Source organism: Sciurus carolinensis, chromosome 11 (assembly GCF_902686445.1).
Source record: "Sciurus carolinensis chromosome 11, mSciCar1.2, whole genome shotgun sequence".
NCBI classification, from domain to species: domain Eukaryota; kingdom Metazoa; phylum Chordata; class Mammalia; order Rodentia; family Sciuridae; genus Sciurus; species Sciurus carolinensis.
The window spans coordinates 61008614-61028462 of record NC_062223.1 but is presented as its reverse complement, the minus strand read 5'-3'; the positions used below and the strand labels follow the sequence as shown (position 1 = coordinate 61028462).

Sequence of the window (19849 nt, the reverse complement as noted above, 5' to 3'; positions counted from 1 at the left end):
ACTCAAGAACAATAGTTCTAGGGAAATCACTGACAAGGTACCAAGGATCATGGTCTAGGTTAATTTAGATATTACAACATAAAAGGTTGGCTATGGATATTATAGCTGGTGTTATAAGAGAAACACACAATGATGAATGAACTCTTAATGCAGTTTACTGAAAATTAAGAATTCTAGTTTAAATCTATGTTTCACCAAATTGGGGTATTTATTTGGTTCTATTTGGCTTCCATATTCTAATCTATTAAATGGGGAAAATGCATCTACTTAGCTAAATTTGAATGAAATTATTATCAATATAAAGGAATTTGTGTTTATAAAACTGGGAAAAGAATGTTCTATTAATTCCTCTCAATTTGATACAAAATTACTACATTGTCATCAATTATAAGAGGTGAATAAACAAGGGAATATATGATGATATTTTTATCCATATAGCATTCAGTTCAGAGTGCAATAGATGTTTAATGCTTATTTACATTTAATTGAGAAAATAATCCTTTATTAGTAGCCTTTAAGCTTAGAAGATATGTAACAGAATCCAGTTATTATCCTAATCCTTATCATCTAGGACAGGCAAAATATGAGAAGTTCCAAACAATAACATAGTTTAAATCATTAAAAACTTTCCCTGATTTTACAAGTTAAATAGACTTTCATAAACATACAGACCTGTAGCATAAGGAGAAAGGAGGAACTCTGAGAGTAGTAATGATCAGATGCTAGGGCCAGTGGTCAGAAGTTCTATGCTGAATCTGGGACATATCTGTGAGGGAAACCCCCCAATTACAGCTGCTCAATCCTTTTAATTAAAATATTATTTCAAAAATGTTTTTTCCTTGCTCAGTCTGTTCTGTTATGTGAGAAGTCAAAATAACTTATCAAATCTTCTTCTGATATAATTTTCCTAAATGTTAACTTACTATATCATTGGAAACTGGAAAAAAGCATATTTTAAAACTAGAATGTTTTGCTTATAAGCTTTCTAATATATCCATAGCCATATCATCTCTCTGAATTCCAAGGTGACTCATTGCAACACATACACATGCAGACACATGATATATATGCTTTGAAAAAAGACAATAAAAATACTTTAAAAGTTATTTAGTAAAAGGAACAGAAATATCTGTTTTTATTCAAGGAAATAATATATCTTACAAAGTAGTGTATTTAAATACAATTATAGTTGTTCCTAAATATACAGATGAGGTTGGTTCATAATCACCAAAGTCTGTGGATGTTCAAGTCCCTTATATAAAATACATGGTATTTGTATACAACCTATGCATATCTTCCTATATGCTTTAAATCATCCCTAGATTACTTATAATGCCTAATGCAATGTAAACACTATGTAAATGGTGGTTGTCCTGTATTGCTTAGGGAATAAGGACAAGAAAAAGTAGACTGTACGATTTCAGTATAGATGCAAATTTTTTTCTAAATATTTTTGATTCAAGGTTGGTTGAACCCACAGATGTGGAATCCACAAATAGTGGAAGGTTGACCATATTTATATACTAGGAGCTTCCTGTTGAATTAATTAATTAGTGGGTTGGAGCTAAATGACTGCTCATAGAAATCTTACATTAAAGGAAGACAGAGGACTGCATGGGTTTTGCCATTCAAAAGTCCTGGACTCCACTGAACTACCTTTTGTGAGTAGAACTGAATATCCCACCAATTGAATAACTTAAACACAATGAATAACAGAGCTTATGTAAGAAGATCCAACTTTTAGGTATTACCTTAAAGCCAAGTAAAAACCAATTTTCCAAAAGAAAATCTAGTTCACTCAATATTTTAATTTGTGGGTAAAGACAGACTTCCTCTGGTTCATTGACTATTAACAAGTCCAATTTCCAAGAACTAGGCTTTGTCTTCATATTTTGCATCCTTCTGTAATATACCTCTATTTCTTCAGCATCCATTAAGATTCATAGGAGCCTGCATTTTTTCTTAGGAAGCCTATATAGAAATTAAGTTGTTTACAAGAGATAATGCCTCCTACAGACAAAGCACTTGATGGTTTTTCTTTTAAGTTTTCAAAGAAGTTTGAGTGACAGATGAACACCAAAGATGAAATCCATTCATTCATTCATTTTACCAAACACCGTACCAAGCAATATTGGGGATTTCAAAATAAAAGAAAGAGACAAAATCCCTGAATTCCATGACTTACACTATAATGTATTAGACTTGCCTCTCATTATAAAAGGTAATATATAATTATATATAAATGTGGTATATATACCATTATATATAATATATATAATATACCATTAGATATATATTACGTACCATTTTATATATATGCTTATATGTGTATATATATTACCTTTTACAATGAGAAAGTTTTTTTTTAAAAAGAGAAGATATTTTGACAATGTGCCAGACAATAGAGCAGGAAAGCATTAGTGGAAACTCAGCACAAGGCTCTGAATCCACAAGTAGAGCTCATTCAATTAGCCCACAACTCATCTAATCCTAGGTGTAATGGTTTTCTCAAGTTCTACCACACTCATAAAAGTTAAGAAAAGAGTCAGAGGCGGTGAATGCAGACTGATTAAGAAAAAAGCAAGCTTCCCCTCAAAGTACACCCCATGGTTGGTATCCTCAAAACAAGCTTTGAATCAGTGCATTCCTCTTTCTCCATTGGGTGGCCAGCAATAGGTTACTCTAATCAACTCTTTATTCAAACCTCTTCTCTATTAGAAATCAAAACCTCCTAAACCTCCTAGTAAAGCTAACTGGCCCTCCCAATCCTCCACAGCACGAGGCATGTTTACAATTGCAAATGAGAAGAGAAGACAGGGTACAAGCTAGAACAGAGCATCTAAATATAATATCATAAAGACTTAGGCTGGAACTAAAATAGAAATAGAGCATTCCCTATGCTGATGGGCACTTCTTCATTTTCTATTTGTAGAACAAAAATTGACAATATAATTTAAATAAAATATGTGCTCGTATTTGCTTTTGCAAAAACTTCAATTGTTCTCTATCTCTGCAAACTTGGCAAGAGTTTGTTTCATTTAAGAATAACATAACTTATGGTTGATAGATTTTCTTAGTGCCTTAAGGTTCTAATTATACTCCTCCTCAAATTTCCCCTAAACCACAGAGAATGTCCATCAACTAAAAGTGAAAAGGTATTTATATTGATATTTTTAAATTTCCTTATACAATTCCTTCATTTAGACAATTACCTGTACTATCATTATTAAGAACTAGTATGTTAAAATATGTTCCAACTAAAGGTTGGTGGGCTTTGAATGCTCGATAAAAATCATTCTCTGGAGCTAATGAAGACAGAAACTCTGCCTGTAACAATATTAAGTTTGTTTTCTCTGGTGATTCAGAGAAGTGAGCAATCTGTCAGTAATACATTGAGTGAAATTACTTGTCTTGGAGGAATAACTGCTGACAGTCACTTTATCTCAGAGCTGACCCAAACATCTCCCTGCTGACAAACAAATTACTATGTCTAACTTTGGAAAGGTAACTAGCTTGTTTTAATTTTGATTGGTCTTTCAGAATCTCCTATACAAATACTCAGTCCCATCCTTCATTGTATTTTTTAAAAGGGCAACAAAAAGTGTTTTGGAGGGATAGATTCGAATTAATAAGTAAGGAAAAAAAAACTATAGAAAGAAAAACCCTATCATTTGGAGCTAAGAAAAAGAACTGCTATGCTTCTTTCCAAGACTGTTATGTGGATGAGACTGGTAAGTGTGTCGACTCAACATTAAGACTGGCAGTGCAGCCAGTGGCTGGCTGGGTGAGTGAACACGTTATCCAGACAGTATTGTAGGAATTAATTTTCTTCAATAAAGTGATTTTTAAGGCTCATATATTTCACAATCTAAACATATGTCACTGTTTCATAAACAAAATAAATGGATTAAAATAATACATTACCAATATGCTGACATGTGGAGATATTTTAATTAGAAATTCTTAAGCTGTGTGATATTTAACTGCTGTATTTGCTAAAGAGAAGCATGCATCATTTAATAAGAAGGCACGAGACAGGTGTATCACTGCATATGGCACCAGATTGTGTTTGATATAAGTTATGAGACAACATTACCCCAATTAAAAACAAAATAAAACAAAATTAAGGATCTATCATATTGAAAGTAACCACATGATAAGAATCAATACATTTAAACCACCTTTTTATTTTAAAAAAGTCATTCAGAGCTTGGTTCCTGAGAATATTTTTTCAGAACCAATCTAACATCATAGCAATTTAAAGGCCATATTTACATGACTTCCTCATTATACTGGTCCCCTTTCTTTAACATTCTTTTTGACTTACTTAAGGACCAATGCTAACATAGCTGAGGAAAGCAAATGGCAACTGGTCCTGAAATTTATACGGGTGAGAGAATTGGAATAAGTAGCAATATAATATATTGTTTACTGTAGCAAGTGCCCTCTGTTCTCTAAAGGTCAAAAGCATTGTAACCTTAGAGTTACAGTTTCTGATTGTTCCCAGGGTTAAATACATTATCAAAATTAATGGTTCAAGCCCCTCAACCTTCAGATATATGAGTATTCACGCCTCCATCTGCTGAACTGTTCAACTAAAAATAGCATTCTTTGGCCTTCTTTCCCCTCATATTATGCCCCTGAGACAGAAAAAACCATGCCTTAGATCAGCACAGTTGTGTAAAAAATGGTCCTTCCTGTTTTTTCATGATTTTAAACAAAGAAAGACTGGAGTATGTTAATGAAAGAAGGGTCTTTAAATTTTTATATTTTTTCTGCCTGATACAAACTTTCAGGCTTATAGGGTATAACTGTAAATGCTCAGATTTACCCAGGTTCATTAATATTAGAAATGACAACCCTTAAAGGACAAATTAACTGTAACATTGGACAGAGAAGACCAGTTCTGAATGATCTGTTGGGACATGAGCAATATATTGTGGGGTTTTTTTCCTTAAGAATCTCTCTGTATAAGTAAAACCAGTTAACATAATTGTAATACTTCCTTATTATCAAGTTTATCATGTTCATGATTGTTGACATAGCTGACATTTTATCTTGTCAAAGGAGGGGACTGTAGCTAGAAAAGAAAGAAGAGTTTTAATAACAATAAAGCAATATAGGATTAAAATTTCCTACCTTTGCTCTTTGTATAGCAGCATAGATATATAGGCATCTACTGTGTGGATGTCCTATTAAACATGCCACACTTGTATCAGGAAAGCTGGGGAAACCTGCCTTTCAAGGAAGGTCAATCTTTTTCTACTAGCGTACCATACAATCAAACAGATCAAAGGTTTCCTGACATGCAGGAAAAAGGTGCAGAAAATGGAGGCAAGAGAACAGAGCAAAAATAAACAAAAACCTAGGAAACTCTCAGTCCAGCCAAATATAAACTGCAAAGTTATGAAGGTTCTTGCACTCATGGGTTCCCTATTTAGTCTAATGAAAGTAACAGACACGAGGCATCTGCTGTACTTGTATATCAGCATTGCTGTGGCACTATTGCAGCTCTGGCACTCACAAGTATGACATCATGATTTCCAGAAACCCAACAGAAGCTAGATTTGACACATCAGGGGTCAGTGATAGCAGGGGTAGGGAGAAAACCAATTAAGTGAAAAATTAGGCAAAAGAAGAGATTAGGTAGTTTTGAGTTTGAGCCAAGGTCACCTGCTTTCACAATCTTCAGAGCACTTAAAAGTGCCTCACACTGACTGTCCTGATTGGATAAGGTCGCAAACTGTCATCACACCGAAGAGCTAGTGCCTAATGTCCAATTATCTCTCTTTTTATCTCTTCTAATTAGAGTAGATTCTCAAAATGCTCTGAAATATGGTGCCCTTTCTACAGCCACAAGAAAGCCTTAGAAAAGGAATCTCTTCTGGCTGTGTAGAAGACAGCAGATACTCTGTCAGCACACATGTCTAGTCATGTCTGCGTGGAAACCCCCTATCTCTCTCTCATATCAAAGTGAAAGGAAAAAGGGAGGCAGGCAACAAGTTCTGGGACTCCTCCTTAGGCGACTTCCAAGGTGGCTTTGATCTTGTTCTCTTCCTTCTTAGTAGTGATTACTCCCTATTATTATCCAAAAAGGCAGATCCGAAGCAATAGAAAAGAAAATGTCAAAGGATTATTTTCTTTGGGGGAGTGGGGGTTAAGTTTTCCTCATTCTAGGTTGGAATGTAAAATTTGGCATTAAATTGCACCCACAAAATGAAAGCGTTTCAGTCTAGGGTAATCTGTCTCCATTTTTTCTTCTTTTCTTTTTTGGTAGTCAACAGATAGCTGGCAACCCTTCAATATTCGATAGTCACAGAGAAGGACTCCAACCATACAGGAGAGGAATTGAATATGAAATTAGAGCAAGAAGGACTGGATCCCTGTAGCAGAGAAGGACTTCAAAAGAGCCACATACACCATCTTCTCCCAAAGAGTAAGAATATCCCACAAAAACAACAGAAGTTTTACTGGAAAGTTAAATATGAAAAGAATATTACATAAGTTTATGGGGCAAAACACTTCCAGCCAGGCACAGACACCCAACATCATCCTGAAAATAACTGTTAAGAAACCTAAATTAGGAAGAGCTAGAAATCCTAGACGAGAATCCTAACTCAATGAATATTTTATAGTCTTGGTTAAATCACTTGACCTTTCTGAACCTCAGCTGTTCCATCTATACAAGCAAAATTATATTTTATCAAATTGACAGGGTTATTAAATGGTCAAATGAAATAAAAAAATCTTTAAGTATTTCTTAAACACTATACAACCCTATACAAAAGAAAAGGTAAAAGAGTGAAGGGAGAAAAAGATGATTTTAAAGACATTCATAATGTGAAGAATTTGCCTGAATATATATAGCAATAAACAACCTAATTCAAGGGCATTGGTTTGAGTTTTGCCTTTTTCTCTGAAAGAAAATCAACAAGAGAAAAGCCTCCTTAGAAATGAAGAAAAGTAAAAGACTAGGTTTTAGTGTTTACCACTAAAACACTGAGTGTTTGCCACTTTTTAAAAAGCCTAGAATATGACCAAACAATCCAGTCCCCCACCCAATGAAGCACCAAGGGAAGCATTCATACCTCAATCTGTTTGTGGTTGTAAGAGTGGCCACCACCATGTTCAAAGGTGTCCAAATTCCTGCCAAAACGGTCACTTAGGCCCTTTAGCCTTGGGTTAATTTGTGGGTGAGAGACATGACCCTTCTGTTTAGTAGCATATTCAGAAAAAACAAACAAAAAAAAAGACAAAACATACTGTCAGAACTCATGAAACAACATGTATTTCTAAATCTAGGGTATTGACCACATCAAAGAATGAAAAGTGGAAGGTTTAAGACCCGGCCTCTCTCTGGTTTACAGGAACTTGGTTATAGGATCAAACTGTAGTACTTGTTTTTTATTCCTGCCTCTAAAACAAGAAGATACTCCATAGTACAGCTATAAGAGAAGGAAAAATAGATTAGATTTATCAATAGAGAGGCTTCTTTTTAGCTTTTTACCAGCAGCTATAGGTTCTAGTGCTAGTGTGGAAGGTAAAGTTTTACAAAAGAGGTGGGGTTACTGTTCTGTTAGGCAAAATGCCTGGCTTTGCTAGGCAGTCCATAATGGGAAAGATCTTTATGCTTCCTGGATGAAGCTTATTAAAAACACTTCTCAAGTATTGAAAAAATTCTTTCTTTGAAGGTCCAATTGACAATATTGAAAGTGATTTGTTTTCTTTCTTTTTTTTTTGTGGTATGATAGCAGCACAGATTTTATGTTCAAGTCATATAAAGAATAGCAACAGAAATAAAAATGCCTGGTCAGATGGTGTTCCCTAGAACTAAATAATAATCACAGTAAATTTTTACAAATAAAACCCATCCTTTAGGAACTTTGTACTGTATGGAAACTCAAGTTATTACCATAATTTTCTAAATATTCAAATACCAAATACTGACTTTTATTTTAATGATTTTATTATTTTTATTCATTAAAATATATATTTCAAGTCGATTTCCCATTCAAATGATAGTACTAAAAGAGTATAAAGAATTCCTAGTCCTATTCCAGATAAGGTGCAAATAAATGTCACTTAGCTTCTAAGAGACATTTCCTCCCTAAGTTTGGCTTTACATATAAGGAACACTAATCTAGAACTTGGTCAGACACCATGCCCAGACTTTTGACCCTTAAAAGGTAAGGATACACATATTTGGAAGCAATGTGTTTATATTACCAAATAATTGTCAAGGAATGTGGGAATAAAAACTCCTTATTCTATGAGCCACAAGTAGTAAAATATCTAACATTATTCTGTTTTGAAGCTTCTATGTAAAAGCTAATATGGATATAATAGAGACATAGATGAAAAGTCAATAAGAAAAAAAAGCTAACATATTCAATAAGAACTAGTCATAAAATTATAAAACTATTAACTCACATGACAGAGAATACATAGTACTAAGTCATAACTTCATTTTTCCTTTAAAAACAGTGAAACTGGTGATTTTCTCTTCTATTTGCAGTATGGTAAGTACATAAGGTGTTAATCCTTCTGGGCTATGCTTAAAAAATTATTTAACATTCAGGCCATTATTTAGCATACAGCTGGTTAGCAGTTTTTCACTAACGTACTGGCTCATATCCCACATTTTTTTTTTCTGGCACTTACCTGGAGCTGTAAAGGGCTGAGTCCAGAAGCAGCAGCAGCTGCCATTGTTGATGGAATGAACTGTACGGGGTAGTTATCACCTGTCAGAAAGAACAATGCATACAGGTTTAGACAATGCACAGGGAATCGCAGCAGACAAGTACAAACATGGTCCTTGGATTGCTTGAGCTTTACAACATTGCTCTAAGCCCAAACATCTGCAGAAACAAAAGGCTTAGTTGGGCACAGACTTGCAGTGCTGCCTTGGAACTTTTTGTTAACAGATAGCTGGTAGGCAAACTGGCAAAACATGAATGTGATGTTAAAAAAATTAAATGTGCAATTCAAGCATGTTCTCTCCATTACAAATCTTGTAATACATCATTTTTTAAGAGTAAAAAAATATCTTAAAGCCAGGCTGACACTTAGTACACTGTGAAACCTCTGAGGTTTTTCTACTAGAACAACAGAAAGTTTTGGCTTGGTAGGTAACACAGAGAATTAGAGTCCAAAAAAGACTATTAGCTATTGACTGCCCATAATTCTCAACTATATTTTATAAGAAAATAAAGAAAAAATTTTAAATAGAACCTCTTTCATATACATATATATATATATTTTTTTTTTCCATTTTTGGTTTAATCTCTAATAGAGTACTAGTGGAACCTAGCACAGAATCATGCATATGAGGCACAGATTAAACATTCTTTGATAATGATTTGATTAAATTAGTACCATTTTACATGGGATATCTGCCCTAAAAGCCTTATAGAGAATAAGCATGGTTTAGCAGAGATCAATGTTACATCTCAATGTGTTTCTAACTCCAGCCATGCCTAAATAGGGGACTTAAGTGTCTTCTGTGACCTAAGAACTGAGGATGTGGTCAATAACCCCAAAATCCAAGAGGAAAGTGATGAAGAACATACTGTGACAGTGGTAACCGAACTAAAAATTAATATTTGTGGATAAATTACACAATTTCAGTGATTAAATGTAGTGTCACTTTGGCTTCCCTACTTATTTAAAGTCAGTGTTATGTACTATCTCTAGGCTATATTTTAATAGGCTGTTCCTCCACACATTTTTGACATTTATAATAATTATGCTATTTTGCATGAACTTTTCCACACCGAAAGCTGAATGTAATAATGAAGAGACATTATATAAAGAATCACAGTAACAAAGGTAGTCAACAGGAAAGCAACAAAACTTTTTTTTTTTTTTTTTTTCCCTACATGGACACTGATACCTGGAGCCTTCCTGGTGCCCCTGGTTTCTTGGAGCTCATCTCCTTGCCACATGAAGTGCTACTCAGCTGGCCCAATGTAAATGTTAAGTCGCTTTCACTTTTAACAAATTGTTAGCTTCTAATCTACACAGTCTCTTTGCATCATATCCATAATACCTCATCAGACCATTGAGCACAGTGTGTGCTTGTACACAGTCCAGTAACAATTGGCTTCTGATTGCATATGGAGTGCTGCTACAATGCATTCACTAACACTACATTGTGCTGATCTCCTATGGAGTAATGTTCAAAATATCTGATCTTGTTTTTCCCCTTCCATGAGGTTGATTTTAGTTTGCAGTACTATATGAGCTTTTTAAAAAGATAACTAGGTCAAATTATTTTTATAGTAAATGACTGTCACTTTATGCTTAAATAATTCTACTGATCTTCTTGATATTTAAACTAAACTATCTGAAGAAAGAATATCCTAATCTAAGTAAAATAGTACTTCCTTGGTTGATATCTTACCAGGTTAAAAAAAAAAATCACAAAATGATGCTGAATTAATGATGTTTCAAAAATAGGGGGAAAAAACTCACCATTCCAACCATCAACATGGACTGCCTCCCAGAACATTTTAGAGCTCTACTTTCTTTAAATATCATGCATTATTCATACTAACTCTAAACCACAACCCCCCTCCCTGTAAGTTTAATACCAGTTGCTTTATTTGTACTAAAACATTTTTCATGTCAAACATATTTAAAAAAATCAAACTCTAAAAGAATTCCCCGGGGCACTCCTTTTTTCATAGCTGTCATGCTTCTATGCTATGAAATAGCTGATTTTTTTAATATAGTTTTTGGCTTGCTGGTTAATTTATTACTATCTCTACCACACCCTGTAGTACTCTCCAGCTCACCTGCTAGCTACAGCTTTCTTCCCACTGTTGACAAGCATATTTTAAAACATTTTTAACCTTTCTGCGGGTTTGAATCTGCCTATCTGAAGAGATCTTTAGAAAGCTATTCCTCTGGCACATATCATTGTATCAATACTGAAAGTAAAAATGAACACACTAGAGCAACTGAGTATGTCACAGAGGATGATTAGGAGAGAGGAAAAAAGGAAAAGGCAGGAGAGAGAGACGAGGGTTGAAAATGGGAGAGAAAAATTTAAGAGGGGGAGTGATTTGAAGGTAATGTAAAGTTCTGTTATTTTTAATAATGAAGTTTCATGCTTCCTCCTACCCCCTCTAATTTTCTCTGTGTAAGAGCTAATTGAGAAAAGTTCTCAGTGGTTGACTTGGCAAAGAATCAGTCAACATGTTGCAGCAATTTTTTTCAAATTTGTCTCTGGATTTGAAATGCTTGCGTGAGGACCTATTCTTTTTAAATTTGCACAAAGGAAGATGAAGCTTGTAGGAACAGGTTGGCTTTAGGTGCTACTGTAATCTCGCCCTTTCTACCTCTAGTATAAGAAGACAACCTCTGAATACCAATTTGGGAAATGATACCCATTCTGTAAATTCATCTGTCCAGACTTTCAGATATTCCAACAAACTTTTTATCCGAACATTAAGGAACAAATACAAAACCAGGATTTAAAGCCTATGGAAAATTTGCTTGACATTAATTTCACTTGTTAGAATAGGCAACATTCTTTTGGAATCAAAGTAGCTCCACAGCAAGAGTCTCTAAATAAGAGGAAGTAAATTCTTAAAATTTCGGCGTACGGAGATGAAGCCAAAAGTTAGTAGGACTTAATCACAGAGGAAGGGAACCTTGGACCAAGAACCTAGGACCCATTAGACTCAGGGTACTGCCTGAAAAAAACAAACATACAGAAGTCATTTAGAGAGGTTGGGAGGAGTATAAGAGAAAACAAGACAAAACAATACACAATAAGAACACAGAACAAGGAGACAGGACTTATGAATTCCTCAGTAACTGCACTAAAATGGGAATCCTGCCTTATACCTCATATCGCAACCTCCAAATGTGTTATCCATCTCTGTCTCAAAAATTATTGTGGCAGCATCTTAGGATGATGACAAATTGCCAACCTAGCATCCCACCTTTAACAGCCATTTCCGTTCTTGGTACAATGCGGAAATATGTGAAACACAACTACAAACTTAGACACTTTGCATGGGTCTCACCTAGAGGAATGTATTCAGTATAGCAAACTATTACAATTCCTTTGTACTCTGAGGGAATATCATAGTCTGAATTTATCTTTTTACAACATAACACTGCAGCAAAAGTTAGTGGGAAATATGTGACACATTTAGAACTCCAAAAATAAAGCAAAACCTTCATTTTGTTCTGAAGACAAATGGATCAAAAAAATTAGAAAGCATTAAAATGTACATTTTTGGGATCACCATGATCTTATTTCTCTGGCTAAATTTCTCTCTCCCTGTTTATCAAAGAAAATCAATGATAAAAAGATTCTTGATCCCAGGATTTTTTCTAAGATCATCAGCATTGTCCTGCATACCTTTAAAGAGACTTGGAATCAGGGATCTATCTTTAATTCCTTCACTCATTTCATAGCTGCATTCAAACCTTTGAATATCCATGGAATTTATCACAATGGAAATTAAATAAGTGGATATGAATGAACTGATATAAATTCATCAAAAACAAACAAACAAAAACAACTCGAAGTACATGCCTTCATGAGAGCTCATCAGTGATATGACCTCCAAATATGAAAGAGGACAAAGAATAATGTCTGATGTTCATAAAATTAAGTTAGTTTATACAGGTGACAATATCTTCTTTCTGGACCTCAACACTCATTTAAAACTGAGGGTGCTAATTGAAGAATTGCAAGAATACTCTGATGGCAAGTAGATGGATTTAATTAATCAAGTATTCCATTAGTGGTTACATACCTCCTCTTTGAAATACTCTGGAAGAGAGGAATGATTGCCTTTATGTCATTTGGATAAAGTCACAGATAAAAATCACATTTTTATAGCAAAAAAGTCAGATTTTCTTAGATCATGTTCCCAAGAGTATGAAATATCAAATCAGAGAACTTCAGTCTGAATTCTATCTCCACTATTTTCTAGATGTAAAGTCCTTGGAAAAGTTGACATTTTTGAATTTTAGTTTCTTCTTTTCTTTTGATGAAATAGAGATAATACTACTTATTACCACTTATATCTTAAAGTTGTTATGAAAATTAAAAGGGATTACACACACAGGGGACATCTTGGCAAATAAAAGGGGCTTAATAAAAGCAACATTAGATAATAAGTGTAACAAGTGTACACCAACCAATTAGACAATTTAGATGAAATGGAAATATTCCTTGGAACAAAACACCTAACTGACTCAAGCTGAAATAGAAAATTTCAAGACCTATATCAAGTAAAGAGATTGAATCAGTAATCAAAAACCTTCCAACAAAGAAAAGCTTGGACCTAGATGGCTTCACTCTGCTAACCATTTACAGAATTAACATCAATTCTTTTCTTATGAAAAATACAAGAAGAGGGAACACTTTCTTATTTGCTCTCTGAGGCCAAAATTACCAAACAGGAAATACATCACAGAAAAAGAATATAAGACCAACAACATCCTTTCTAAATAAATGCAAAATCCTCAACAAAATATTAGCAAATCAAATCCAATGACATATTAAAATTATTATTCACCATAACAAAGTAGTATTTATCCTAAGCATGCAAGAGTGGTTCAACATAAGCAAATTGATATAATACATCACAATAATAGAACAAAGGGGATGGAAACCACATGATCATTTCAACTGATGCAGAAAAGGCATTTGACAAAAATCCAATACCCTTTCATGATAAAAACTCTCAGAAAACAAGGAATAGAAAGAAAACTTCTCAGGATTATCAAGGGTTCAAAACTCATGACTACCATCATACTCAGTGGTGGAGGACTGAGAGCTTTTCCCCTAAGATCAGGAGCAAAATGATGATGTACACTTTTGCTGGTGATATTCAATGTTGTGCTGGAAGTTCTGTCCAGTGCTTAGACAAGAAAGGAAATAAAATGCATCAACATTGGCAAGAAAGTGGTAAAACTGTTACTATTTAAGGTGATATATAGAAAATTGCAAGACTATATATACAGGGAAAAAATTTAATTCCATGAGAAAGATGCTAGAGTTAATAAACAAATTCAGTAAAGTTGCAGGGTTCAAGATTAACACACAAAATCGGTTTCATTTCTATACACCAGCAATAAACAATCCAAAAGGAAATGAATAAAGAAATTACATTTATAATAGTATATAGAATAATTAGATATTTAGGAATAAATCTAATCAAGGTGGTGAAAGTCTCATATGACCAAAACTAAAAACTTGCTAAAAGAAATAATGGAGACATGAAACAACCTAAGTACCCACCAACTGATGAATGCATAAAGAAAATATGGTACATTTATATAATGTAACATTATTCATCCATAAAAAAATGAAATCCTATCCTTTGTGACAACATGCATGGAACTGGAGGTCATTATGTTAAGTGAAATAAACTGTACATAGAAAAACAAGTACTATATAATCTCACTCATATCTGGAATCTAAAAAAGTTGATCTTACAGAAGTTGAGTAGAGAATAAGGTTATAAGAGGCTAGCAAAGTTAGGGAAGGTATGGAAAAAGGTTGATTGATAGGCACTAATTTATAGTTAGGAGAAGTAAGATCTGGTGTTTTATTGTACAGGAATGTGACTAGAGAATGATAATGTACTGCATATTTATAAATTTAGAAAAAATGGTTTTGAACATTTTTCCATAAAAAATGAAAAATGTTCCAGAAGACAGATGTGTCTTGATTTGAACCATTATACAATGTATACAATGTATACATGTATCCAAACATTACAAGAATGTAACCCACAAATATGCAAAATTTTGCATGTTCATTAATTTTAGATTTTTTAAAAAAGGACTTAAATGAGATGAAAATAAATGGAAAGAGGCATCTGCATTCATGGATATGAAGAATTGTTAAAATGTTGATAGTACCCAAAGAAATCTATATATTCAGTGCAATCCCTATCAGAATGACAACATTTTTCATAGAAATGGAAAAGTCAGTTCTCAAGTTCATATGGAATTATTAGAGGCCCCAAGAGCTAAAACATAGTACAAAGTTATAGTTATTAAAACAGCATGGTATGGGTATAATAAAAGATATATAAGACAATGAAACTGAATAGACATCCCAGAAACAAATCTTCATATATGTGGTCAATACATTTTTGAAAAGGGTGCCAATACCACTAAATGGGGAAAAATAGTCTTTTCAACAAATGGTTCAGGGAAAACCATGTATCCATATGCAAAAGATAGATACTCAATTTTTATATTTTGTACAGGGTTTTACCTTATATTACATGCAGAAATTAACTCCAATGGATCAAAAATATATACTTAGCCTAAACCATAAAATGCTTAGAAGAAAACATGGGGGTAAATTTTCATGCCATTGGATTTGGCAGTGATTTCATTAATATGACACCAAGAGCTTAGGCAACAATAAGGAGATAAATTAGATTTCATCAAAATTAAGAATGTTGGTGCATTGACAGATACTATCAAGAAAACTAAAAGATAATCTACAGAATAAAATAAAATACTTGCAAATTATATATCTGAAAGGGTGTTAATGTCCATAATGTATAAAGAATTAAAAACTCAATGACAAAAATCCCTTCCAATTAAAAAATGGACTAAGTATATAAAAAGACACTTATCCAAAAAAGACATACAAATGGTCAATAAGCAACTAAACAGACGTTCAACATCATAAATCATTGGGAATTGCAAATCAAAATCACAGAGCAATACCATTTCACACCTACTAGAAAGACTATAATAAAATATATTTTTAAAAAATGTAAAGTAAGTGTTGGCAAGAATGTTGGGAAATTAAAACATGCTTACACTGCTAGTGAAATGTAAAATGGAATGATTCTTGAGGAAAACAGTTTTACAGTATCTCATAAGATTAAACAGAGAACTATATATGACTTGTCAAGTCTACCCTTAGGTATATATCTAAAAGAATTAAAAGCAGCGACCCAAGCAATTTGCATATCAATGATTAAAGAAGCATTACTTGCAATAGCCAGGAAGAAAAAGAACTCCTCAAGGGTGTCCACTAACCAATGAATGGATAAACAAGATACCATATATACATACAATGGAATATTATTCAGTCATTAAAAGGAATTAAATATTGGTGTATGCTACTATATGGCTGGACCTTGAAAATATTATGCTTACAGAAAGAATCCTGATACAGAAGAACAAATTATACATTATTCCATTTATATGAAGACGAAGAACAGGCAAATTTACAAAGAAATACTGTAAAACCAAGGTTACCAGAAGCTAGGGGAATAGGGATAGTTGTCATTTAATGTCTATAGAGTTTTTGTTGGAGATATAAAAACGTTTGGGGTATAGACAGAGGTAACAGTTATACAACATTGCAAATAATGTCACTGAATTGTATAATTACAAATGGTCAAAATGATAAGTATTTTATATATATATATATATCTTACCACAACGATAATAAGAAGAAGCATTTGACATATGTAAAATTGTCAGATATGTCAAATTGGTCATTGAACACAGTGATACTGTTACATCTAATTTTCAACTTTTGGACCACTCTTCTAATGGATAATGACAGAGTTAAATTTACTCAGTTTCAAGGTCAGACTTTATACCCCAAGGTGAGTGCTTTATAATTTTCAAAGAACTTTCACATATTTAACCAAATTTAATTTTCACACATATATTGAATGGTGGGCAAATTATGATGTTTTTCAGGTGACATAAAAGCAAGGTTCAGCATGGTTAAATGACATGTTCAATTACAAATAAAATAATCTATGTGAAATATTTAGCACAGTGTTTGGTACAGTAATCATTCAGTAAGTTTTAGCCATTGTCCTACTATGACTAGTGAGTAAGCGGAGGATTCAGGAGCAGGCTGACATTCTACTCCAAGGTCTCCTACGAAATTTCTAGGGTGCTGCTCAGCAGGGATCACTTAAAAACTTCCAGCTACACAAAGCAATGGGTCAGCTGCATCATCCCTGGAGCACCAAGGAGGCTATTTGTGGTTTTTATTTTTCAGGCAAGTTGGCCTTGATCTGATATGCACATTAGCAACTGTGAAAGAGCCTTCATCTTTTAATTTTCTCAAACAGCAGTGCTTAAATATGTTTCTCTTACCCTTGATTGCTGCATCTCTTAGTATCACACCATAAAAGAGCAAAGCAACTAAAAGTTTGTGGTTTATGTTCTAGGCCCTGATGATGACTTCCTGTCTAAAAGGATGTCTCTAATTATAGAACCAATATAAGAATAAAAATTTAGTAATTAAAACAATGAGGCTATTTCCAGAGAGATCAATCTGAAAGATGTTCCTCTAAAGTGATACAGTTCCTTTGGGCAGCATGCCTGCTCAGCAATGCACAGAGGAGAAAGAGCTTGCTTGGTGTTTACTGCATACTCAAACCCCAAAATTCCCAGAGCTACAGGTCAAATCACCTGGAGTGTGGGGAGTGAAGACCCATTTCCCCAAATGCATTTTTCACATTGTCCTAAACTGCAATCAGAAAAATCCAACTTTAACATTTAATGTCACCCCAAGGTGGTCCTTGCTCTTGAAAAATCAAGATAATTATACAAGTAGCTGAATCAATATATTCCATTCACAAACACTGTGGAATTGTTTCAGGTTCTGGGAAGAGGAAAAGGGAACAAAAAAGACAAATTTATTTTTATATAGAAAGAGCAGAGTAGAGCTTGTTCATCCTCTTACATAGGAGACCAAAATATAAATTCATGACACTATTTCCAAATTTTTATATCTGTGACAAGGCTTCTCTCTTTTAAAAATTAGCCATTGTCTCATATACATGTCAAGTGAAGTGGCTGAAGTTCAGTCTAGGGCCAACAAAGTTTGCTTGGCCAGACTCCAGTCCAATAGTTGTCTTTCTCTCCAACTCATGTGAATGACAAAAACTCTGCATAGACTGTCTCCTGGGCTTATAATTTCTCTACTAATAGCATAAGAATGTATGTTTTTAATTTATTTTAAATATGATTTTTATATATAAGAAAACCTAGACTAACCAGAATTTAGAGTTTGGCTTAAATTCTTTGATATAATTTAAGGGTTAAATACAGCATTACCAGCCTTGTTTGTGATGAAGAATTTTTCTACATATCCAAATCCAAAGTCCTGTCTTACTCAACAGGTCTAGTCAACATAATCAAACACAGCTTTGCTATCTTGGGACACCACTCCGCGATGTATTTTGTTCAACAGAGGCAATTAACTCCTGCACAATACTGTCCTGCTCTCTAAATTCTTCTCAGTTACATGTTGTAATCTCATGGATTCTATTTGAGAAGACTTACTTTTAAATGATCTAAATTCATTGGATGTATAGCAATATCTTCCCTCATGAAAACAATACCACATTTTTAACAAAATTAGGTAACATGGTTATAAGTCATGTATCCATAGGTACCAGAAAATAAAGTCCACACTTGATTTTGAAATGTGGAGAATTTTAACTTTACAAATACTGAAATCAAACAGTTTCTACAGTATATCTGAAAGATTTCTGGGACTGGTATGTGGTTGGCAATTTAGTTTTAGGATAAGACAGTAATTTAGTTTATATCAATGTTCCATAGAAGTCAAGATGAAGACATAATCAAAACAACTTATAGAGATCAGAAAAGTACTAAAAACAACACTAACAAAAGCAAATTTTACAACAAAATATACTCCTGTCCTTAATACAGATGCCAATGTCATAGGGAGTATGACTTACTATAAAATTTATTCTCTAGAAAAACGAATTTTTAGCAATTTAAATGTATAATTTTCCTTCACTCACACATCCAAAAATCTTTTGGGAATACTGGCTGAGTATTCCTTATCCAAAGTGCTTGGGACTAGACATAGTTCAGATTTGGGGTTTTTTTTCCTAATTTTGGAACATCTATAAAGACTTTATTAGTTGAGAATCTCTAAGATGAAAAAATCTAAAATCCAAAATACTTCAAAATCCAATTTTTTAAATTTCTAAAAAGTTTTTATTAGTGCATTATAATTACACGTAAGAGTGGGGTTCAGGCTGGGGATATAGCTCAGTTGGTAGAGTGCTTGCCTTGCAAGCACAAGGCCCTGGGTTCAATCCCCAGCACCGCAAAATAAATAAATAAATAAATAAAGGAGTGGGGTTCATTTTGATATAATGATAAATGCATGTAACAGTTTGTTATTCTCAATCCCCAGTTCTTCCACTTTCTTTAAAGGGAGAAACTGGAATGAAAATCCAATTTTTTTGAGCATCATTTTTGCACCTAAAAATTTTCAGATTTCAGAGAATTTTGAATTTTCAAATTAGGGATATTCAATTTGTACTAGTTTGACTCATTTGTATTTGAAGACTTTTCATCGAGTCCTTAAATCAGTCAATCCTAAGACTAGGGGCATAGCTCAGTAGTAAAGCACTTGACTAGAATGTACAAGACCGTGGGTTCAATCCATCCCCAGCACCAGGAAATATGAAATTAACCAATGGCTTAACATATCTATTCCTCGAATCACCGGAGATCTGCCAAAGACATCCTATCTTTTCTCACAAGAGGCTGCACTCTACCAAATGCAAAAGAGTAGTCAATAGTAACCAACAACCAAAATAGATGTTAGGCTTGTTTTTATGTTATTTAGTAAGCTTTTTTTACCCATAATTTTAGTAAAGTGATTTACATTTTATTGCTATAAGAATATTTAAAATGCCTTTGTTCACTTTATAATCCACATATACAAAGAAACCGCTGCATTCAGATTTGTTGCACTCAGATTTGGTGGTTAATATAATCAGGTTAATATGTTAAAAAGAACTTGACACAGAAATTATTAATGAGTACAACAAGG

At 33.6% G+C, this 19849-nt stretch overlaps 1 protein-coding gene across 20 annotated transcripts in view; it reads right to left on the bottom strand.

Annotated features, from left to right (window-relative positions):
• Sox6 (SRY-box transcription factor 6) overlaps positions 1–19849 on the bottom strand; it is a 556749-nt gene that overhangs the window by 106317 nt on the left and 430583 nt on the right. For 13 of the 20 annotated variants that reach the window (XM_047516550.1, XM_047516548.1, XM_047516547.1 and 10 more), the window contains 2 exons: positions 8662–8741; positions 7089–7211 (listed from right to left, as the gene is read on the bottom strand). In XM_047516550.1, coding sequence (XP_047372506.1) covers positions 7089–7211; positions 8662–8741 — 203 coding nt within the window. The remainder of the gene's footprint in view (positions 1–7088; positions 7212–8661; positions 8742–19849) is intronic. The other 7 variants (XM_047516560.1, XM_047516563.1, XM_047516562.1 and 4 more) reach the window with 1 other exon arrangement.